Source organism: Vespula pensylvanica, chromosome 6 (assembly GCF_014466175.1).
Source record: "Vespula pensylvanica isolate Volc-1 chromosome 6, ASM1446617v1, whole genome shotgun sequence".
Classification (NCBI taxonomy): Eukaryota; Metazoa; Arthropoda; class Insecta; order Hymenoptera; family Vespidae; genus Vespula; species Vespula pensylvanica.
The window spans coordinates 4993295-5017987 of NC_057690.1; the positions used below are offsets into that span (position 1 = coordinate 4993295).

The window sequence follows — 24693 nt, forward strand, 5'->3', positions numbered from 1 at the left end:
AAGAAGAGAGATTTCCGCTTCCATCTCCTGCTTTATGAAGCGAGTCTAAGAGAGAGAGACAGATAGATAGAGAGCATCCCCTTGCCATTTTGATTAAATCCTCCTTTTCTTTCATCTTCGCGTCGTACATTTTCTGCAACGTTTCGAGGTCCTTCTGTATCTTTTGCAGTTGCATCGTGGCCTCCGTCAAAGCAGCTTCCTTTTGCCGTAGAGATTCCAAGGCGGCCTCGAGTTTCTCTCTTTTCGGTGCTACGATCCTAGAGAGAGAATGATTTTACAGGATTACCTCTATAGCGAGACATCGATCGCTTGCTCTTTTCCTTTTCTAGTCTATCTAATGTAGGTATGAATGTAATTAGATAGACATATGACATACCTATAGAGCTTTCCATATTTTTCCATGGCTATGACCCACATGCAGAGCGACTTGGCGGCGACCGAGACAACGCCTACTTTCACAGGATCGAATTCCGGATTGCTCGTATACTTTCCGATAGCTCTCAATACTCTATCCGATATATGATCCTTGTCGAAATCGCGTAGCTAAATGTGAAAAGAGATAATATATCGTGATCCTTGCTTGAAAAAAATATATTGTTAGAAAGGAGAGAGTCGAGGAAGGATTCGGTACGGTGTTAATGAAGTTCACGTCTCCCAGCTGACGCTTGGATTCCGCCCAGGTTGGTTCCGCGTTCTTCAGAATCATAACTGCCTCCATTACCATCTCGACCTTTGGCGGTGGTCGGGCGAAGGACTTTATTTCCGCCAGATCCTTCTTGTTCAACGCTTCCAACGCCTGAAAAGAGGAACCGTGATTTTATCTTTAGAGTATGCCAGTTATTAAAACCAGCTCCTGTAGTTCCAATTTCTCCAGTGAGCGTAGGCAGCCCATTCAAAGGCATTTCAGAATATGTTTACATAATCTCGGACGATAGTATTTCGATTAGCGTACTCTCATGCATCTATGTATTTTAATCCCTTTCATACACATACACATACGCGCTAGACTGTAATCTATCGGAGTCGAATGATGTCTAACGAATCGCTTGTACCGTGAAATTGTACGACGTATTAAACGAGAAAAGGATACTTGCTTTTATAGCTTCGTTCAGAGCTGGCTCGACAGTGGCCAAATCGGCACGAGCTATCTCTTCGAGCTTCTTGCATTCTTTTTGTTCTTCAGCGATTCTAAGAGATCTTGCGGTGACCATTTTTTGAGCATCATCGGCGTCACGACGTTGATTCACTGAAAAATATAATGTGTCATTGAATAAATATCATGAAAAACGTTTTTAATGTTTGAATAATTTTATATATTTTTTGATTTCATATTTACGATGCCAAAATCAAATTTTGTTAAAACAAATTTACGAAGTAAAGTATTCCACGAAATGAAAAAAAAGATTCACCGAAGAAAAATAAATAGATATAACTGAACGATTTTGTAAAACGTTTCAAAAAAAAATTGTTACAATTTTTGGTAGAGGGATTATAAAAAGATTATTATTCAATGTGTTAATGTTAATACATTTTAAAGACAGAATTCATGTCACATATATTGATCAGACTAAATAAATTTATGACAATAAAGAGTATCAAAGATATCGATGAATTACCAATCGTTACCAAGAATTCCTCGCATTCTCTAGTAGATGTCTGCACCTGTTCTTGCGTTATCTCCAACTCAGCGGCCATTTCATTGACCTTAGCCTGAGTATCGTCGATCTTGAAGATGCCACCGCGAAGTTTATTCGCCTGATCGGCCAAATCCTGTCTCTTTTTATGCAGCATACTGCGTAGGATAAAAAAGAATTCATAGCAGAATTGTGAAATGTTTGATTCGTTGTAACTGCTTATATTTTTAAATTCTATCTTACTTTTTGTAACCAAAGACTAGTTCAAGAAAGTTCGTAGGCGTGACATAATTATATCGTTTCATTTCGTTCGCCATACGAATGGAGAATTTCGAGACCATGCTATGAATCGAAGCAAATGTTGACGCAATTCCGTCTCGCATCCGTTCTTGTAATGGTAGGATCGGAATGGCTGTGGCAGATTGTCTTGGTTCCTGTATAATAAGAAATTATTTGATATCATACTGTCTTGTCGACTTATTAACGTTTTCGTCATTGTTAATATATATATATATTTTTTTTTCTCGTATCGAATATTGGAACTAGAAAAAAAAGAAAAAGAAATAAAATGAATAAAAAGGAAGTAGGGAGTTTGTGACTATTAATAAGGAAGATCATAAAGAAGATCCTCGATATTGAAAGCAACCGATAAGAAAACGACGATGGGAGATGCGACGTGCCAAAGCGTCGTATCGTTCACGAACGAGAGAAACTATAAAGGGGAAAATAATCGGATTCTACGAAATGGTTGCGGAAACTCTCGCTACGGCCGATGAGAAGCAAGAGAAAGCGAGCTAGAGTGGATAGGAGGGTGAAAAGGAAGAGGGTAAGAGAGGAGGAAGAGAGGGGCGTCGATTTCTAGAATCGAATCTAGTCGAGTCGAATCGATCGGCTGGAAAAGGAGGAAAGAAGGAAGAAAGGGATGAGGAGAAAGAGGAGGAGGAATAGAGGGGAGGAGGAGGAGGAGGAGAACTGCAGGCGGAACTCGCGAGACCCACCACTTTATTTTCGCCGGTGATAGTGAGCGTCAGATTGAGATTCATGAGGAACTTGTTGCCAACTTCGAGAAGAGCTTCCTTCGGCCATTCCAGAAACCAATCGATGGTCGTGCAATTGATCAGGGATGGGTATTGCCGTAATCTGTTCCTGAAGGCGTCCCCGATCGGACTCATGCACAATATCACGTGCACATTGGCGCGAACCCTTTCGATCATGAAGGAATAGATCGATTCCGTCGACGGTATTATTCCGACCTTCGTAGCTTCTTTCATTAAACGATTTTTGATCTAACAATAAGTAAGAGGTTTTATATGAGTTTATTATTTCGAAAATGCGTTTGTTGAAGAAATGACAGAATAATTCTCGATGATTTTATTCCATGTAAATTTGAGGGAACGAATAGTAGCTGAAGGGAAAGACTCATTTCCGACATTATGAATTTTTTTTTTGCAATAGAAAAGATAGTCCTTTTTAACGACCATGATTACGTAAAGCTAGAGGGTTTTATAGTGTTTACATTGATCGCATAGATACTCACCTCTTCCATTTCATCGCTTTTGTAGAGATTGGCCACTTCACCGGTGCTCAGCATATTGTTAACTATCTCCAGAAACTGTTCCTCCGCCACTTGGGTGTCGTTGAAGAGAAAACTAGTCGGCTTATTCTCAACTCCCGCCATCGAGTAAAGCTTCTTCAGGTCCTCGCGGAATTCCATCACTCTGTATTGCTTCGTAACGGCGATTTGAAAGGTGGTCAACTCGCACATGTAAGCTGCGATACGGGATACTGATTGTCTGCCACTACCACCTATCCCAACTAGTAGCATGTTGCCTCGGGGCTATACGATTGTGAGAGAAGTCTTGCATATCACGAATCGATTAGACGATAGAATCACAATTTGAATAATGACAGCTCGAAGACGAATTTTTTCATTTTCCATTCATGTAGAATAGTTTGCGGAAAAGTAAACGTTTGGAATATGAAACATTTACTTTGTAGTCTTTGAGCTATTACGAACTTCTGACATGGAGATTACTGTAGAAGGCAGACAGTCTTCCTCGGAATTTCCATTTAGTTTCCTATTCATGGATCATCGTTGAAAGGAAATAATGTCTTACGACGTATTTGTTAAAGATCTCTCCTATATTATAATCATGCGAGTAACACGCACGGTGCACCGTTTTATGCCTGATAGTAATGATAATTAATTAATGCAATTACAATGAAAAGTTTCGTCAATGTAACTTCCAAGTTACGTATATAAAAATTGTTTGATTAAAAATTCTAAAGGATTTACAAGTGCTTCGTGATACTTTCAACTGTATACATAAAAAAAAAGGTTACATTGCATGTCGCGTTTGAGATAAACGTCTGCTTTCTTCAGTAAGAAAGAAGAAAAGGCACATGGTATGGAATGGCCATGATGCTCGTATTATATCATACCTGGTGCTCACGAATCACTGACCTGAGATATCACACGGACAATGCGGCATATATGCTCGACCGCGTCATGGAAAAGAATGAGATCGAGGCGTACTACACCAGTAGAAGCGTTATATTCGTCCATTTGTTCCTCTATATGGCGTCTCACGGCGGCGATATCCACGAGATCCTCGTATATGTTCCAGGCATTCATAAAGTTACCTGCGCTCGTGTATTTTCTTTAGACAGTCTTTTTATAGCTTCATCATTGCGTTACGTATTACGACTCTAATTCAACGTTATGTTAACATACGCTATGTTCTTTTATCTTTTTTCGCAAACGGTTAATTCATCGAGTGAATGCATCAGCTTAATTATGATAATTTTGAGTCTTTCTTCAATGATCGTTGATTGCTTACCGAAAAGAGGAATCGTTTTATCCGGACATATACTTGTTATCGTTAGCTCGAAATATTTACCAAGTAGCTCACTTATTTGTCCAAGGAACCATTCTGTGTCTCTAAAAAAGATAAAAAGAAATAACGATTAGATTGCATTAGAAATGTTTATCATAATTTTTACTTCCGTTTACCTCTCGTCGATGAAACGATCGCAAAAAACACGATAAGTTTCGTGCAACCATAAGCGCAGAAATGTGTGAACCGAATATTGATGATCCTTGTGACTTCGAAGCAATCCTTGAAATATCTATTAAAGTAAATAAGATCGAAATTTCTTCATTATTTTTTCAAAAAACCATATTTATATTCGAAAAGTTTACCTTCGATATGTCACGCAAATTGAAGATATAATGCATCTTGGCAGGTGTTGGTAACATTTTTAAGACAACGCGATCATACAAAGTTATAGTAGCAATCGTTAATGTATCGGCTGAAAGAAAAGTTAGATTGAATTCGTAAGTGTGAATAGGAATGATTTATCATCCTACCAATTCCTTTCACTTCCGTATGAAAGTCCGCGGTTTGTTGATTAAGCATCGTCCCATATATTCGAATGATTTGCTTCTCGCTGGGAAACGTCATATTAATGACGTTAAATTTCGTAAGTAGTCGATTCGTGATGACATTACGACCACCACCGGGTGGACCCATAGCTGCCATTAATTGTATCTTTTGTATATATCTTTTCTGTTGATTTTGTCGATCGTACCTATTGGAAAGATTATCGACGCTTATACGATTCGTTCCATAAGTTTTAATATTCAGATGAGTCATTCGAATTCTGCTGGCAAATTCGCGAAAAATGGAAGAGAGAATTCATGCTCTCAAGAAAAAGTACATTTCACCGCTTTTCTACGAACTCTTTGATTTACCACCTCTCGAAGTCGATCGGCGAACAGATCGGCTTCCCTGTGGACTTCGGTAAAACTTTTTGATTTACCAGAATCCATAGTCGATCCACTGACGGATCAGTTCCAATGGTGGCTGTGATCCGTACGTCTCTTTCATCGGCATGTTAAAGTCGTCCATAAAAGTTATCATCGTTTTATTGGCGACGGGAACGTAAACCGCTTTCGTGCGTTTCTCCAGTCTGCTCTCAATAGCATCCTATAAGTATAGAAAACTCGTCGTTGAATATATCTTTTCATTGTTTCCGACATCAATGAAACATTCTTTCGATACCATCAAAGAATCATTAAAGTTACCTGAACGTTGTTCGATGTTGTTTGAGCGGACATATTTATAATAAGTAATGTATATTTGACAATATCCATAGATTCTAAAGCCGATCGTGCAATCGAGCTTTTTCCAGTGCCTACAGGACCAATCAGAAGGACGGGATAACCGTTGAATAACAGATTGCTTACGATGTAATTGTAGCGAACAGTGTCCACCGTCGGTACGATTATATTATGAAACGGTGTCCTAAGGACGAGAAAATCTTACTTTCTTTTCTCTATTTGTATTCGTTAAAAGAAAGATAAAAGAAAGAAGTAAAATAAAAAGAAAAAAAGATTAGCCCTGTCGGATAAAAAACAAATCATTCAAAATACATTTAAAGTCTTTGTCCTTACCCTGGCTGAAACCTCCAGGCTTGGGATAATTTTTCTTCCCACGAGACAAAACTACGCTGACGCACGTCTACGTAATATTCGTAGACCGTATCTCTTAAGGGAAACGATCCTTCTAGTTCTCTTATGAAATTGTCTATCTTTAGACGGCCATCTTCATCAACAGAGGCACATAGTGACCATATCATGCTGTAATATCGATAGGAAATTTATTCCTTCAAACGAATCATATAGTCGTTAAGCGTTTCACGGTTAAACCGATCATCCATGATCAATCGCGAAAGAGGTATTCGTTCGTAATCCGACATACGTTTGGCGATTTGAGAGGAAATTGCAATTAATGGGACGAGAGAAAGCCGTAAATTCAAAATGGATAGCATCCAAAAAGCCGACAAGTATACGTAAGTATAGTTTTCTTATTGCGATTGCATCGTTCGAAACAAGAAGAAAAAGGAAGGTGCAATCCGGCGAATGCGGAATATCGTTTAGATGCAAGAAGAATCAAGAAATTTATGGAAGATACTCGAATCAGCCGCGAGCTCGGTACAATTGATAGTTCGGATGGGGTTGGTCGGAAAATACCAGAAAAGAAACCAGATCTTGCAAATGGTGGAGAACGCCTCTTCGTCGTTGCCAACTTCGGCGCTGGTCTTGGGTCTGGCGAGCACATCAAGAAGCTTACAGAGGGACTGAATGGAATTTAATTCGGGAACTGGCACGAGTTCCTTGCACTTCTGATGCTTAAATTCCAACGTTATGTCGACGAAACGATCGAAGAGTTCTTTCATCTGATAGGTTTATATGACTCGATGATTTATTTCTTTTTATATTAAATTTTAATTTTTGTTTATATTTAATTTTATATTCGATCTTTTACGTGTTCAACGAAGACAGCTTCCTTCTCGTGACTCTGTAACCAAGATTTAACGAGAGGACGCCAACCAAGATCCTTATAATCGTTGTAGACCATACCTGCCCTAGAAACGGTGGCAGGAGAGGCAACACAGAGATCCTGAACCTCGAACAACAAGGACACTTGTTTCGGCATCGTGATCCGCTCGTTATTGATCAGCGTCAAGATCTATGTATATATGTATGCGCCGACGAAAATTTCACGATAGGAGAAGGAAATGATATTCAACGTATGAGCAGATAATAACTTCGTTTGGAATAAGCCGAGGGAAACCTACTTTGTTATCGTCCATAACACTGTTCATATTCTCGATCCACACGGCATCGACAGGTCCGTCAAAGAGAATCCACTTTTCATCGGGCAACTCGCCTGTAACGATAATAAAACATGATTCACTTTTGTTTGATCTTTTTTTTTTGAAATATGTTTCTCGTCAATTTTTTGGTTTTTCAACGTTTCTCGCATTGTCGTCCCCTCGATTTTTATTATATTATTTAAATAAATGGGATTAATCACGCGATGACATCGTAATGGCGTAACGTAAAAATGACCCTCTTTGTTAGAAGTTCAATTCGAGAAGAGATAAAAGCATTTTACTGGAGCAGGTCTTCCGCATGATCGACGATATTACTCCATCAAGCCACTCTCCGGTCGAGAGATTGTATTCGCCATAGAGCTCGCTGAGGTTCAGTGCTTTAGGATTAATTGGATAGACATGAACGGCGTTGTAACCCGGTTTTCCATCGTTCTTCATTGAGCTCATCGTATTTTGCAATATTTTCCATGTGACCGTCTTCGCAGTGTTCGATTCGCCGACAATCATCGTCGAATGTCTTGAATTTTTCGTCTCGTAAAGTTCAATTACTTTTGTGATTATCAATGAAATCGGCTGCGAACAAGGCCCAGTTTATTTGAATCAGAAGGAATAAAATCACATAGGGATAAAAAAGATATTTTATCAAGAAGGAATTACTTGTAGCTTTAACTTGATAGCCTCTTTAGTAATATAATCGATGATTTCCTCGTAATCTACGGTTGGCACGTCGACGGTAGGAAATAGATCGGTGGTGATTCCAAGGAAGAGAGGTAGATCGTTGGACGTAAGTTTCGCCACGTTCATGTCTTTCATCGCAAGAATGATCACCTGCATTTCGATGAGATATTCGTTATCGGTTCGTCCGAAATCATCTCGAAACGATGTCATAAATTATATGAAATGAAAACGATCGAATATGGGATAATATTTTATTGCAATTTTTATTTCTATTATTTTCACTGCTCGTTTACCTCGTCGTCGGCTAAATTCGGATGAAGACGTTTCTTCCAGCCGGCGTATCGAGTCAAAGTCACTATACCTCTTAATCCAAAATCATAGTGATACTGTTTGCTCAATTGTTGCTGTGCCAAGGTATACAAGGTGAAGACCTATAAAATATTTCTTTGATTTCGATGTATTCTACAATTTCGACGGTAAATTAATTCGAAATGAAGTCGAATCGATAATAACCTTCCGAGCAAGTACACGAGTATCCTGGAATCCTTCTCCAAATAAATTGATCTCGGCGATCATGCTGCTGTCTGGTACCATCATCGAGATCGGTCTGAACATGGATTTCAAATTATCCGGAAGTTCCGTACGACCCGCGTATCCGGGATTCATCGTGATGAAGATGCCACAGGTACTAATCAACGATATCTCTTTGCTCTCAAAAACGAATCTCCGGAGTTTCTGAGAGAGTGCGGTTAATATCGATAATATTTGTTGCGCCACAACGGACAACACTTCGATATTGATTCTGTGAAACGGGAAGATCGATATAACGTTGGAAAAAATGTTATAAATAAAAACTAAAAGTCGATTCGCTCGATTTACCTGTTAAATTCATCGAAACAACCCCAAGCACCTGTCTGAGCTAAACCCGAGAACATCCTTCCCATACTTATGTAATCCAGCCCTTCCGAGCAATTCTGCACGATCACGTTGAATCCCAATGCCTTTCCAAGATCCTTAACTGTCTCGGTTTTCCCTGTTCCAGCTGGGCCCTTAGGGCTTCCCCCTCGATACAAATGAAGCGCCGTCGTCAGAGTAATGTAACATCTGTCAATGAACAAAGAGAATAGCACTATAGTAAGCTACCGGAAAGTAATAGATATAATGGATAAAATCAATGAACAGTATCTTATCGTAACGTCGAAGAAGAACGATATAGAACGATTTGAGATAGAACGATTTGACGGATTACGTGGAGATAATGAAAGATGAAGTTGAACAGATGAAGAAAGCGATATTAAGAATAGTTTCGAGGATTGTGCGTTCGCGCGAAGTCGTAAAGATAAAAAAGCTTTTTGAAAATAAAGAAAAGAAAAGAAATCGTGAGAAAGAGAAAGGATAAAGAAAATAAAATAGTATCAAGTACGAGACTATATTTTAAATCGACGACGCCGTGCTCTTAAAATATTCACCCTCTTTTTCCATTCTTTTTGTTTATATATCTACATATACATCATTCTTCCTTTTTCTTTCTTTTTCCCTTCTCATGTATTTTCTTGGTGAAGGGAGGCGCAATAGAGGCGCAGTTGTTGCTTCGATTTCGCGAACGTATGCTGCGCTGCACTTTGCCGTTTAATCCGTCTAGATAGATAAAGAAAAAAAGGAGGAAGAAAAAAAGAAGAAAAAGATAAAGAAAGCAAGGGATTGCGTCTGGTGAAGAGGATAAAACGGTAGAACGATCGCACGGCGTGCCACAAAGAAGAAAATTCGATATAATAACTCGACAATGTGTAGCGATGTTAGTAGTAGAAGTAGTAATAGTGGTAGTAGTAGCGATAGTGGTGGTGATGGTGGGCGCGTTCTTGGCATCCTTCTTTATCGCGAGACAAATTCCTCTCTATAAGGGAGGAAAAAGAAAGTAAGCGTCGAGTCGGCCAGCTCCTGTCTATAAATTAGACACCGGCGTTGCGGGCGGTACCCTTTTATCGCGATTAAATCGATACCGCGTTAAGTATCGCCGTAGATTACGTTTCTGTCTCTTTCGTTTTCTTCCTTTCCGTTCTTTCTCACGTTTTACGACTTGCATCGTGTAAATCTCTTCATCTTTCTCACGCACTAAAGCTATTATCACTACATTAGGGCCATTGCGTTCTTTTTTTATGTTTATTATTATAATTCGAATGCTTTCGAAGGTTCGTCCTTGCTCCATGTTAATTGCTAACATTTACTATCTTTAGATTTATTCCTTTCCCTAGATTTTTTTTTAAATGAATGAATGAATGAATTATTCGTTTTTATCATACCGATCAGTTAATGGGGTTATCACGAGACGTCCCGAATTTCCTAGATACTCGTATCCGTATACGAAATGAGTATTTGTTTGGCGTACAATGCAATTGTCGATGTCTTTTTCCCAGTAGAACCTTAGTTGAGATAACCACTCGAAGGCGGCGACGTCCTTGCAATCTGAGAGAGAATGGAAAGCTTTTTGAGCGCTTTCGTTCGCTTACTCGTTTACTTAAGTTACGAGACGTAAACGATGCTCTTTCGAGGCTGATGCTGTATACAGAGTGTTTCACTCTACGTATGACAAAACTTGAAATCTTCTTTTTTTCTTTTTTCTCATAGCTGGTGTTTTTTTTTTTTTCTTTTTTTCTTTTTAACTTTATCGCATGAAAGAGCTTTTCAGGGCATGTAAACAAACAAGAGGTTGGAAAATGGAGAAAACTTCGTTTTTGTAAATGGTATGGTAAATTTTCTTATGGTCATATAGCCATCACTAAATTAAACAAGTTTTGCTTGAAATATTCTTCAAAATTTTACACTTTCTAATAGCTAGAATGGTTTGTAGTTCTTGCAGTAAAACATTGTTTTGAAATAAAATTCTTTATTTATTTCGAGCAACGTGAAACTTGTGAATTTTTGAAATATTCATATTTCAAATAAAATTTATTTAATTAATAAAAGCATATTGCATTTGAAAAATCGAAGTTATCTCGTTTTCAATTTTGTTTGTTTACGATAAAGTTCAATAGAAAGATATTCCAATATCATAAATGAGTTAGAAAATATCGAGCTGTGATACGTATGTTGAAACATCGTGTATGAAACGAATAGAACAAATACCAACGAACATACTTCTATCTTTCATTCGCGATATGATAAATTTTAAAGATGTAATAAAATGAAAACTCACTGTTCTTGTACATTTTTTCGATAACATCTCTGGCATGGATCTCGATCACAACGATAGCTTTGAATTTAAGTCGATCTAAATAATTTAGATCACTTCTTATTGCCTCCGAATATTTGGCCAACGCCTGATTCTGTTTCTTTTTCGATCGCCTCAAAGGTTTCTTCGAGTCCACCAATCTGTTTAATTTAAAATAAATAATTAAAAATATTTTGATGAAATTTTTTAACACACCAAGAAATCGATTTTTGTAAGAATTTAAAACGAGCAGAGTCGAAAATCGATTGTACGAAATAGTACCTAACATTTATCTATCGTAGGTTCTTCTCGCGATTGCGGAAGAGAGTATGAAAAAGGATAGAAGAAAAAGAAAGAAAAGTTTTATCTCCCTTCCTCTCTCTCTCTCTCTCTCTCTCTCTCTCTTTCTCTCTCTCTCTTTCACTTTTTCAAAGTTCAACATCGTCGAGACGATATTCGCCGGCTCTACGCATTTTTCCTTTCCGTCTCACCAACCATCCGCGTTTCTCAACGACCTCCGGCTCCTCTTTTTCTCTTCACCAGCCTCTTCCTCCAGCTTTCTCTCTACTCTCATGACGAGACGCTTCGAGCAACGACCGGGTACACAGAGCTTCGCGTTACATGAACGTTTACAGCCAAGGTCCCGGGACGTAGGGATTTTACTCTGGCGAAGAGATCGAGAAAGAGAGAGAAAGAGAGAGAGAGAGAGAGAGAGAGAGGAAGAGAAAGAGAGAGAAAGAGAGAGAAAGAGAGAGAGAGAGAGAGAGAGAGAGAGAGAGAGAAAGAGGATACGGTCGGTAGTGTTGGTGTGGGTTAAATTATTCGCAGTACGGCTAGTATATGCAAACGAGAAGAGGAAGGGTGGCATGGTTGGATCGCAGGACGAGAGGTAGAATATGCAAAATTCCTCTTATTAGAGTTACCGTGTCCCTCTCCTCGTTTACCCTCTGCCTTTCCCGTTTTCGGTCCTTCCCTTCCCCTCGTCATCCCACTTTCCTTCCCTATCTCCATCTCTCTTTCTTCTTTGTATCCGCTTTTCCAAGTTTACCTCTTCGTCCAAATCGAACCTCGAGAACGAGCTTGGAAAGGCAAAGATGCAAACTTCCGATTTCTGTGGATAACTCGTGTTGCAGTTTTCCCAATTGAGAAACGTACGTACCATATGTATGTATGTATCTATCTACACTTGTGTAGAGAGAGAGAGAGAGAGAGAGAGAGAGAGAGAGAGAGAGAGAGAGAGAGAGAGAGAGAGAGAGAGAGAGAGAGAGAGAGAGAAATAGGAAGAGCAAGAAAGAAGGGAGATACATAGGCAACGCTCACTTGCAGTGCATGAGTGTCCTGGTGCAGTCGTTCGTCCACTGGATTTGAGTGGACGTAATTCCTGGCTGGCTCGGCCACTCTTTCACCCACCTGTCGCGTTTTGCGAGCATTTTTCGCAGCGCCTCTCTGCAACGCTTCAACAAGTCGTGCAAACTCTCTCTCATCGCTTCTTCTACAATTTCGAACGGATTCGTATTGATTTTTGGTTTCATTTTTTACCAATCAATAGGAAGATCGTAGAAAAAGGCGAACAAAATATCCAAGTAGAGAAATGAAATCGTTTGCTTGGCTACTCACCGATATTACATAGCCAGTTTTCGACATGACCTTCTAGGGTAACCGGATGAACGAATTGAACAAATTCGCCGTCGTTGGAATTCATGCCAGTGGCTAATAGTTTGCCTGTTACGGACTGAGAGGAAGATCATAGATGCGATAGAAAGATAACATGAGATAAGTAATCGTTGATTTGTGTTGTACCTTTAACAGTGTTAGAAATTTTATATTTTCGAAGAGCTTCTTGATATGAGGCTGTATGAGATCCGGTCTTCTTGAGTTTGCGAGTATCTCAAGTAAATCATCGTTCGAAATGAAGTAGAATCTTGGAAATACGTATCGTTTAGTCTCGAGATATTGTTCTAGAGCACGTTGCAGTGCCTCCAAGTTCTCGTTGAGTTTATTCAGAACTTCGAGCAAGCCGGCTGGCGGGAATGAGAGGACGTTCAGTAGAGTAAGAGAAAAAATGCAAATGCTGTCGCTCTAGTAGATTTACATTATTTTGCAGGCACGCGGACGCCTCGTTGCACGACATTCTCTTCCCTTTGTCCCTCTCTCTCTTCCTTTCTTTCTTTCTCTCACCACAACCGAGATAGATATTTTCCTATCCTATCCTGTCCGCGTAACCGTAACTCGTAATTTGAATAATTTACGCGCGCTTAAATGATCCCTATCTCCGTAGTAAATTTGTGAAGTCTCGCGTTCGAGAGGCGTAGTATACCGGAGTCGATAAAAACGTAATTTCTCGAGCCTTTACTTCGTGGTTGCGGTAGAAAGGAGTAAAGAAAAATCGAGCTTAGTTCTTTTTCTCTCCTCTAAAGTCCACGAACGATGTTAACTTTTGGGCGTAGTTGATAAAACTTTCCGATCTCGAGATATACGTACGCGGAACGTGAGTGGCCGGTAAAGCCAATCTGTGGTCCGCCATGCGGGACGTGATTTGCACCCAGGATAGTGTCAACTTGTCGAAGTCGTTGGTTTCTTTTGGAAGTTGTTTTCTAATGTCTTCGCTGGAGAATATATTGTCCATATAGAAATAGCTTCTTTGAACGCTGAGCACCATCTCGAGAACCTCCCCCACAGTAGAAAGAGTCCGTTCCCAATAGTCGACTTCCGCTGCGAATGGCTCGACAAATCTACGAACGAAGAATAAATAAAATTCCAATGTGATCAAAAAGATTTCTCTACTTTGTTTTTCCCTTTTTCTCTTTTTTCTTTTAGACTTTACAAATAGTTAGTTACCTTGTCGATTTCATCGAAGACAAATGAACTTGATGATCCTCCAGTGTTTCTACTATGTCGTCTATACTTTCCAATTTATAGATACCTTTGGTCTTGTACGGTGTCATTTCTATTTTCATTACTTTCCAAATAGCGCTGATACGTTGCAATCCCTAAAAGATATACGAATACTTCTTATACGAATTTTCTAAATTTTCAAAATCGAAGACTAACCAGTTCTATTTCAAGTTCCATCGTGGCAGCGTTTGAGATATCGGCGATCTGTTCAGAGAAATTTTGCATCTGCATATCGGCGATGGCGTCGAGGGTAAAATCTTCGGACATCTCGTCGAAGTCTCTTTCCAAGATATCCTTAACTTGCTTCCAATGACGAGATCTCATCGAAGGATTTTTCAAATCGGTTATCAGCGGCAATGTTCGGCGAAATTTATCGACTCTTGCTCTGTAAATGTAATATAAATAAAAAGATAGAGAGAAAGAAAGAGGGAGATAAATCTTGTCAAAAGTATACTCGAAGTTAGTAGTGCTGTTTGAAATTTGTTGCTAGCCATTCCTACGTCCATTTTAATTCACACATTCGTGATCGTACGTGATTGTAATTTTGACGATGAATGTAATGCTCCGTTCTATTCGCTACAATCATGGACAATAAGCGTCAATTACGTGTTCTCTCTTGCTTTTCATCTGCTTTTCAGAGTGAAGCATGCTCTACTTGCTTCGTCCTTCTATTTTCTCACCTCTACGTGATATATAATATTCGGCTTTCGAAATGTCGCGGAATGTTCCTTTCATTAAATTTATGCCCGAAATTATTTATTAAAAAGAAATGATCAGTCAACAAAGAAAAAGAACAATTTTCTATATATCACGATTAATATTGAATAGAAATAAAAATATTTTCGTTATCTCGAAGCAGAGAATATATAAGTATTATGGAGGAAAATTTCTAAAACGATGATAGAACGTCGTTAATTTTTTGAAGTGAACTTCCATTATACTAAATCACAGTTTTCTTCTTGGTCCATGATCCGTGTTAGCATAAGCTAGTGAACAAATTCACGACAGTAATAGGAGAATAAGAAGAGTTAAGTAGGAACTAGAAAGAGATCCTCGACGTACCTCGTGTGCTCAACGATCTCCCAGTTTCTCTCCTTAAGCTCTCTGCAGAGTCTTGTGAGTTTTCGAAATAGGGCGTTCGCAACTGTGTCCATCTCTTCTATTTCTATCTTCCAAAATTGCTCGTTCTTGTAACGATTCCATGCTTTGTCCCATTCGGCGGTCAGTTTCCAGACAATCTCTATGATCGCTATGTTCTATGAAAAAAGTAAAAGAATAGCGACAACGATGCAGGATAATTATTAAATTTATCTTTATACTTCAACGTACTTCCTCGAGTTCTACCAATTCCAAAGAATCGGGTTGGCTCAACCCAAAAATCGCGAGATGTTCTTTGAGCAGTTTTTCTCGTTCCTTCAACGAGTGTATTTCTTTGTGAAAGACATTTATCCATGCGAACGCATCTAAAAGAAATCAAAATGTGCACTCAAGTCCAAAGAGAAACTCCATAATACATAAAACAATAGCTTCATTTACCATCTATTTGCCATTCGGACGTAAACGGTCCAGTATCATAATATTTATGGATCAACGATTGTATATTTTTGTAAAACATAGCCGAATCGGCGAGCAAATTGTTTTTGAATTCCTCCTGCAATGAACGTTGAGTCAAGAAGACTCTCTTTTATCTATACTTTTTTTTCTTTATTTTAGCACTTTCTAGTCTTACAGAGAAGAAAGGCGAGAGTGGAATTTTATTTCGAAAATGGCCGCGAGCAACGTACCAGAACGAATCACGTACCTTCTTTTCGGATAAAATAACTTCGTAAGAAAAAAGTAGCTTCAAGTAGGCAAACCACGATTGGTTGATGTCTTTTACCTTTCTTTTAAATTCAAATGTTGTCGATACCTCGTATTTTTCTGTATAATAAGAATTATGCATTTTTCATTTGTTATTAGTTTTCGAAATAAAAAGAGACGCATTTAAAAATAGAAATTAATTCGAAAATTTTTGATAATATGTGAAATTACGGGGAAATTCTTTTCGAGAGAGCCAAAGGTTATCGATCCTTTTACTTTCTATGCGAGGAAACATTTAAAGATTTACCCAACATTTCGTAGAACTCCATGATCTTAGGGAATTCTGCCTCCTCCTTTGGAATCTCGGCGTTAAGTCTCTCGAACAACTGCATTGCGAATTGCATACTGATCAGATCCGTAGGTTCCTTTGTTATTCTGTGAACGGTTGAATTTATATGCGAGTATTCTCGGATTTAAAAAAAGAAAGAAAAAATAAATTCGAACGATCGGGTAAGTCAAGCTACTCGCTTGACGTGTGGGTCGGATCGTAAAAATTTTATGTTTATGAACCGTGGAAAAACCATAAAATGTGGAATATTTACAACGTGCGTTATCGATCTAGACACTATAGTGCATTTAATATTTTCGTTTGAATACTTTAAACGGACTTTATCGTTAATTTATCTTGAACAAAGTTACTAACTTTTTCGTATTTTCAGCGATATATTGATAGACGTGATTGACTTTGTTTTCGAGTACTCGCAACATGAGAGCACTTAATTTGTGTTGCCAAATCAAGCATTCCTGAATGATGACGCTTTTTAAACTATCGCAATTTATTTCGAGAAAATATACGTTCACCACGGTCTCTTGCAGTTCGACAGTGAATGCAATGTTTGCGTAATTGTTAATGTCAGAATCGAAAGATGTAACCGTTGGCTTCAACTTTTCGTATCTGTATAACAAAAGAGAAAGTCGAAATACATTATATATTACAAAAAATAGAATTCTACGATTGTATGTTAGATCGAAATAAAAAGAAAATCACCTTTGAATGAAAATATCCTTATTGACTTCCCACACGTCCTTGAAAGGTTCCCATGTTTTAAGATAAATTTGTATTTGGGAGAAACAATGACTCGTCTCTGTTAATTTATAATTTTTATTATAAAAATGTATGGTTCAGGAAAATATAAAGAAAAATAAAATAATCTCAAGACCATCATCAAGCATGTGCTGATAACGAAGAAGTTCTATGTCCTTCTCGTAAACCTTCCAAAGAGGTTTCATATCTCTACTGGGGACATTAAACTTTTCGGTTAATCGTTGAATGTTCTTAATCGGTATTAATAGGTGGTGGAGAATGTTTGATAAGGTTGTGGCGATATCCGATAGGTTTGGTGAGAAGTGTACCTGAACAAGGGTACATGAACATGTTAGCTTTCAAACGTTCTTGGTCGAAGGTCGCTTCCCTTCCCTCCGGTATCGTGATTCACTTGAATCACCGAGGTGGTAAGCCGGAGGGTAGTAGCGCTGGACGTTCGAACAATGTGCACGAAGGGACACAATTATAGCTCTCTCTGTTGGTACCTTATTGTTGACCAACTCCAGTTGCACCAGTAGAAGAGGAGATGGTCCTGCCGTCCCGTCTCCGTGAAGGGCCTCATACATGACATTCATAGAATACTTAAGGCAGAATTTCATTGCTTCCTGAATCGCTAGATCAAACTGGGTCAAATATTGTTGCCACTCCTTCAAAACCTAAAATTGGAGAAACCCTAAATCAATGAATCATACAAATTTATAATACTTATACGCATTCGCATTCCACAGGATGTATGTAATATCGTGAGCTCAACTGGGATAGTCCATATTTAAAGAAGAGCGTATAAAATTGATGAGCGTGGTTGGATCAGCGAGAGGCTTTACATATATATATATATATATATATATATATATATATATATATATATAAATGAAATCTATGGGTTGGATTCGAGTTATATGAAAGAGGATAATTCATTTTGGTCGTTGTAATCTGGAAAACGGATTTATTCGATGGATTTGGTTGGAGAACGGGGAGAGAGAAAAATTAATACACCCTTTAGCTGGCATTAAAGGGGAACTAAAGGTTCGATTTAAAAGGTTTATACTTTTTTTCTCGGCGATACATCAAATAAAAGGCACGTTGACATGCCCTTTGTTTATAGTGATAAAAATATAGATAATATAACTTTTCGAATTAACCGAGTGTGCACGTGAGAAGATAGTCAGGTTATTAAAGGACGGATCGTAACAAGATCTGTGACGTTAAATTATCTACGTTTCTGTCTTTCTCAATTTTACTTATACGTGAGAATTGTCTAGGAAGTAATAATGATATCTTATCTATCCGAAGAAGTATTTTAAGAGTAGTTATAGACACTGGAAGTTGTTTCTGTGTAAAATAATTTCAGTGATCGTTGGTTATGCAATGAAGATGAGTATAGTGAATATATGTGTGTGTGTGTGTATAAATACACATACGTATATATACATATATTATATAGTATGCACAGACACACACATATACGGCACAGAACGTAAAAATAACTCGAAAGTTTAATCTCTGGAGTAAACGCATCAAGCGTCTACGCGAGAGGATCGTATTACGACTGCATCGTCGATTTCAACGTTTCTCTTTACGGATCTTCGTCCTTAGTGCTCCTCGTCTCTCTTTTCGTCGAGACGACAATAAAAGTCTCCGTAAGTAGTCGAGAGGTAATCCTTGGAAAGTCCCGCGAGTGCATAAAATCATAAGAAGCGAATTTCAGATCTTTAAGCACTATTACGGTGTCTTAGCGAGCTTTACGAGCGCATAAATTTATAAAGTATCTTCTCGAAATTCTTCGAGGATATATATATATATATACATGTGTGTGTGTGTGTGTGTTCTTTCGTTTTCTTGATACTTAAAGTCTCTTTAAACGACGACGATTTTATCGATTATTTAACGTACGTTCTACCTAGTATTTCTAATTTAACATACTACAGACATATTATGTCGCTTGTACCTTTTAACTACTACTACGCGATCATAGTAATTGCATTGTACTATTACCATTATGTGTTATGTTAATCCCAAGTAAAATGAAAAATAAAAGGATAGATATCGTATCTCGGAAAAGTATCGATTATTAAAGACTTACGTTCTGGATTACTGGTTTAAATCCGTCGAAGACCACCATGATGTATTCAACTATCATGCTGTACTTTGTAAGTATATCGACAACAACCGCATCCCTGAAAAGTTTTGGGAAGTTTCAAAGTTTCATAGTTTCATGCTTCAAAATTGTATGGCTCACCTCACGCTTACAAGTTCCTCCTGCAATTCCGACAAGGTGTACGCATAATTTGGTTTTAACATGATCATCGACGATTCGCAAATATTCTCGCATATTTTTATGATCTCGGAATTGGTTTTCTTATAAACACGGATGAATTCTAAGAGCTAGAAATTATTTTTTTTTCATTTTCTGTTTTTTTCGAGGACGGTGAGCTTTCAAACCCGGATAGTTAATCCTTTCGAACAGTCACGTCCTTTAGATATAGATACGGATACAGAGATAGAGATCGTACGTTTACTTATGAATGGATGGTCAGATAAAACTAGAATACCGAGCGAACTTCTTCGGTATAATACATAGAAAATGAAATTAAACCACAATTGGGATGAACTTAAGCTAGCATAAATGGAATTGTTAAAGTATACTTTTCCGGCTTGATCGTAGCAATCTGTAATGTAATTTTCGATGTTCTCCGTGTTCCATGTTAGTCTATTTAAACCAGGATTGATCTGTCCGTCGACCCGCCAGATTAATTCTCGAAACAGTTCACGTTCTTTGTCGGACAATGCTGAAAAATGAAAGTGTCGTTTATCATTTCGTACGTGGGAATCATCGGGAAGAAGAAATATTACACCTAAGTATCTTTAGTTCTTTTTATCTTCATCCAAACTTTTTCTCTTTTATTGTAATCTTCGATTGATCAAAACGAATCATCGTTTGCACGGGTACTTACCCTTTCTGGTAGAGATTCCACTAAGCAGGTTTGAAATATAATTAATCTGACAACTTGGGAAGACGAAATTAATTAATTAATTATCATCAAAAATTTAATTTTTCTTGAAGTAAAAAATGATTAAAACAAATAAAATGACAAGAATTTTTTTTTAATTCATAAAAGAATAAATAAATCATTTGTAAAGAAATATTATAGCTGACGATTTTTTTTATTGCGATTAATTAATTTATCCAAAGTTTCCTGTCTTCGTTTCTGTGCCATTTTATTTTTAATCAAAATAAATTTTATATGTGTATATTAATCAATCGAAAATTTTCAAAGCCGATCGATAATTTAACAAATCATCATAATTAAAAAAAAACAATTATGAACAATCAACCAACCTTCTATGATTTTGTTGTAAATATTGGTCACTTCAAGGATACCTTCGTACATAGAGAAGATTATGTCTTTTTTAATGTGTATGGCAGTCATTTCAATTGGTATGTGAAATCGAAGATTGATCCAACAATCGCATTCTCGACAAAGAATTAATATAAAAGAATCCATATTGCAATCGAGTAATAGTGGCGATTTTTCATTTCGTTTCATCAAGTATCGATCGAGACGAAGGCTTGGATTATCGCTTGACTCTTCTATCCACTCTTTATAGAGATTCGTTATAATGTCTTCGATTAACTTTATCACTATGTTGCACTGATTGAAGATCTCAAATTTCATGGAACAATAGGGCATCCATTCGGCATCTTCCATTATTTTTTTCATTCTTTTCAAATTATGCTGTTTTTGCTGCAGGTACAATGCTTTACCAGAGTAATATGGCATCAGTGATGAGTATTTATTTTTCTCAATTAAGATACTTTGCTTTGTAAACTGAATTTCTTTGTTGAACATTTTCCATACCTGACGGGATTGTTAGAGTTTTGTCAAAATGAATGGATCCGAGAATATGGACAACGTAGATGTATATGTATTATGCAATGAAGATAGATATATTGTAGAAAGATATAATTTAGCTGAGCTAATGTGAATTCAAGTTATCAATTTTTATAATTTTAACATTTCTTATATTATTTATATTTTTTTTTCGTATTTATTTCATATGGTGCTATTTAGGGCACAGATAAATTTTGAATATATTTATATACTATATATTACAGTTCCGAGTTATTTTATAGCTACGTTTATTAGTTTTCGAAATTCCTATTGCAATGTTTAACTTTGAGAATCTTGTTTCTAAGTTCGAGTTCGCTCTCGAAACTCGCTTACCTCTATAGTCTTATTATTGAAGAGCTGCTGTAGTCGCTCTCTGTTCATATAATTGTAAAATCCATAGAGATTCTCGATACCCTCCTGTACGTTGTTCACGTCGGTGAAGACGGTTGCTATCAAGTTCTCGATTATTATCTCCAATTCTCTGACTTCGTTGCGAAAGACAGACATAATGTTCTGCCAAGAAATGTTCAACACATCGAATATTTTATGAGAGTTTGCTTCGATTTTCTCTAGACTCTCAAGAAAGAGTCTTTCAATCTTTTGACAGGCTCTACTGTGCTCTTCTCCTTTGGTTCCACCAAACTTTGGTCTTAGAATGTTAGTTGTTTCGTCCATTCTACAAAATAATAAAAAGACGATCTTGAGTTCTTTTCGATATATCGTGAGTCGCAGGAATTGATATTTGAACACTTCTAATCCAAATAAAAAATTATTTTCAATATATGAATAGATTTAAAGAAATAAAGAATTAAGGAAAAATAGAAATTCAAATGTATCTATTAAAAATTCAAATATACAGTTTTAAAAGTGTTCGAATATTCCATATTTCTTTCAATCAATATTATCCGACACCTGGCAAAGTCTATCATCGCTTTGCAGATGACTATCATGTCTTGGCATCTTTCGATAAAAATATCTATGTGATGAAAAATGTTATCGATGTCTAATTCCCATGGATATTCGGTGTACATATTATGGGCATCTGAAATCTGTAAAATAATTTGGTTCCTGTATCACAGTGTAATAAAATTCGAAGGAGATTATAAGTACAGTCAGATTTCATTTTCGTTTCGTTCGACTCGCAACATAAACTTCAACTTATTTATTTCCTTAGTAGTTTATCACGTTTTATTATAATCACGACGTAGGTACCACCCGTAGGTTTGTCACCATAAAACTTAGTTTTATAGTCGTCTACCTATATATTTTCTCGAGGAAACTCGAAAAAGAGCGACGTATTACTCGCGCAGGAGAATTTCACTCGTTATCGCGTTATGCGAGAAGGGAAAGCCTAAGTCGGCGTTATTGCACCTTTCGGTTAACGCGAAAACTTATACCTACATTGTCTAAACTACTTCTACCTTCTCAAAGAAAAGTTAAACGAGAATACAGAAGAAGGGGTCTTCACTTTTTACAGCTTCTTAAGATTAACTTATATACTCTTTTAAAGTTGTACGAATATTTCCAATCTTTCCGATCGAATAGCGATTTTAGGAGAATTTTAATATTTTTCGTTCCATCAAACGATATTTCGAATTTGACTGAGACAAGTATATACATACATATGCGAAAACAGAATGCGTTCAAATATGTTATACGATGGAAAAGCAATTAATCTATTCTAGCAAAATAAATGTAAAAAATGTAAAAAATGTAGAATATATTTTTTACGAATGGATCATTGTTTCCGAAAAAGCGAAAAACTATTTCATAAATCTCTTTTCGATACACGCATGCATTTATTTAATTATACGATACCATTTAAAGTATTTTTCTCTACGGTATCATTTTTCATTCTTCAACAACAATTTCAATGACATGAAACGCAATAAGCTCTTAATGCGTTTACCTATGCGTGACTCTACTGAATTATTCTGCGAATTTTTGAAATGACATATAATAAGCTTTGAATGTATTTATTCATGGAACCTATATAGCGTAATTTCAAACGCTCAGTTTTAATTTACAATGATTTTCATTAATTTCAGTGTGAATTTTGCCTTTGAAGATCAGCTTTTCGATTATCGCGATGATTACCAGCATGTTTCCATTTTCTTATATTATTGCAATTCGTACCATTTTTACGCATTAGAGGTATGGGATCGTAAAGATATTTGGACACTTTCTAAAATTAAATAGCTTTTTCTACACTGGGTAATGAGTGATAACAAAAAATAATTTTTTGTTTTAATTCCTCGCGCACTTCGTATGGCATATTAATTTCTTCGTATCTAATAAAAAATTCAGAGTACTTTGTCCAATATAGAAGAAATTATTCCATTCAAAAAGTGTCCGCATATTTTTGTGATTCACTGTAATTGCTAAAGCATCATATTTCTGTATTCAGAGAAAGAAAAATGAGCGCATTCCGTGATTTATTACAATCCAGTTTTATAACGAATGCAAATTTTCTACGAAGTTTTTGTAGAAGCAATTCAGTTGTCTTTTTCACAAAATTATAATGTTCTGAAGGTTACCGATATTTGTAAAAATAAATAGAATCAGACGAACGAGATTCTTTACGTAAACTCTTAATATTATTCAAACATACGTACATAATTTTTTTTAATAAAAAAATTTGTTCATATGTATTTACTTTAATATAACGTTTCTTGTATTCTTTGCAAGCACGAATACAATTGGAGAACATTTGAATGCTGGCACGAGTTTTCCCTTTGAATACTTGCCGAAGGTCGATTAAGTCCCGACAGATTATAATGATCTGATTGCTCAATGCAATGAACAGATTAGTCATTTTTTCGGTGGTGTTGTAATAAGGTGAATTTAACCAGATCACTCTGCAAAGATGTATTATTCTCGACAGAAACGGAGTTAATTCATCTGGTGTAGTACACTGCTTTAATTTCTCGCAAGGTTCTTTCAGAAGTGTCAAATACTCAATGTTCGATCTCGCTTTAAGAATTTCCATTTCTATATCTTCTCGTAGCGTGAGAAACTGTTGTACATAAGTTGACTGGCTTAGTATTAATATATTTATGATACGTTCTATCGTCTGATTATAAATTTGGAAATTCAATCCACAAAGATTATCGTCTATGAACAGAGTAATGGAACAGCTTTGTTAGATCAGGATAATCAAGTAACACGTAATTATCGATTTCATCGTTGTGACAGCCGAGAAAATACAATTTACGGTGTATCTATGATTTGTTTTTTATTTCAAAATTTTCTCAACTATAAAATAATCATAGGAAGTGAGGACCACAAGGATTCCGGTTAGAATCGATAAAAGTATCAAAAATAAAATGCCAGTCACATCGATCGTTAAAGAGAGTAATCGAGGAAAGTAGCAGAGGTTTATCAAAATATTACTCACATCTGTAGATCCAGAAATCGTATACGTCATCAACGGAGAGAAGCTCTTGCAGGTCTGTCTCTTCCTCATCGATGAGGGTCAGTTTGATTTGAGTGGACCAATGACTCACCACAGTCTCGAGCCGTTTGACCAAATCCTTATCGGAGCTGCCTCTTTCGGGGGTGAGCTCTTTACTTAAGACAGGTATATATATCATAGTTAAGCCCAGCATTTTGTACGTGAAATCGGTCAAGTTGAATAGAAAGGCGTGCAAGTTGGTGAAAAACTCCATTTTCACGCATGTGTTACGACGAGTCATCGGTTAAGGAAGACAAATAAAGATTGAAAGGAGATCGACATAGGGTGGCATATCTAATTATCTCTACCGACATTTCTATGTATTATGGAGGTCTTAATTCCAC

The 24693-nt window shown here is 37.0% G+C and overlaps 2 protein-coding genes across 2 annotated transcripts in view; both read right to left on the bottom strand.

The window, feature by feature from the left end:
* Positions 1-16623, bottom strand: part of LOC122629845 (dynein axonemal heavy chain 2) — a 22776-nt gene extending 6153 nt beyond the window's left edge. The window contains exons 1-37 of the mRNA XM_043813681.1: positions 16205-16623; positions 15899-16017; positions 15634-15748; positions 15427-15560; positions 15160-15353; positions 14254-14482; positions 14041-14192; positions 13684-13934; positions 12987-13223; positions 12820-12924; positions 12523-12694; positions 11188-11363; positions 10295-10457; positions 8874-9098; positions 8508-8796; positions 8288-8425; positions 7974-8144; positions 7598-7889; positions 7278-7369; positions 6965-7168; positions 6670-6875; positions 6091-6276; positions 5722-5941; positions 5457-5623; positions 5005-5225; positions 4837-4946; positions 4648-4763; positions 4475-4575; positions 4099-4277; positions 3172-3471; positions 2633-2920; positions 1878-2068; positions 1617-1792; positions 1095-1246; positions 632-796; positions 377-543; positions 86-257 (exon numbers count right to left, since the gene is read on the bottom strand). Coding sequence (XP_043669616.1) covers positions 86-257; positions 377-543; positions 632-796; positions 1095-1246; positions 1617-1792; positions 1878-2068; positions 2633-2920; positions 3172-3471; positions 4099-4277; positions 4475-4575; positions 4648-4763; positions 4837-4946; positions 5005-5225; positions 5457-5623; positions 5722-5941; positions 6091-6276; positions 6670-6875; positions 6965-7168; positions 7278-7369; positions 7598-7889; positions 7974-8144; positions 8288-8425; positions 8508-8796; positions 8874-9098; positions 10295-10457; positions 11188-11363; positions 12523-12694; positions 12820-12924; positions 12987-13223; positions 13684-13934; positions 14041-14192; positions 14254-14482; positions 15160-15353; positions 15427-15560; positions 15634-15748; positions 15899-16017; positions 16205-16301 — 6672 coding nt within the window. The 5' untranslated portion in view covers positions 16302-16623. The remainder of the gene's footprint in view (positions 1-85; positions 258-376; positions 544-631; positions 797-1094; positions 1247-1616; positions 1793-1877; positions 2069-2632; positions 2921-3171; positions 3472-4098; positions 4278-4474; positions 4576-4647; positions 4764-4836; positions 4947-5004; positions 5226-5456; positions 5624-5721; positions 5942-6090; positions 6277-6669; positions 6876-6964; positions 7169-7277; positions 7370-7597; positions 7890-7973; positions 8145-8287; positions 8426-8507; positions 8797-8873; positions 9099-10294; positions 10458-11187; positions 11364-12522; positions 12695-12819; positions 12925-12986; positions 13224-13683; positions 13935-14040; positions 14193-14253; positions 14483-15159; positions 15354-15426; positions 15561-15633; positions 15749-15898; positions 16018-16204) is intronic.
* On the bottom strand, positions 16573-24036 carry LOC122630164 (dynein axonemal heavy chain 2-like). Its single transcript, XM_043814348.1, has 11 exons — positions 23552-24036; positions 21808-21944; positions 21229-21571; positions 20343-20862; positions 19649-19791; positions 19242-19261; positions 19086-19179; positions 17488-17658; positions 17091-17310; positions 16946-17042; positions 16573-16852 (listed from the first exon to the last, which is right to left on the bottom strand). The coding sequence occupies exons 1-11, from the start codon at positions 23882-23884 to the stop codon at positions 16573-16575; spliced, it is 2358 nt and encodes a 785-aa protein (XP_043670283.1). The 5' UTR covers positions 23885-24036.
* Between the last annotated feature and the right edge of the window lie 657 nt (positions 24037-24693).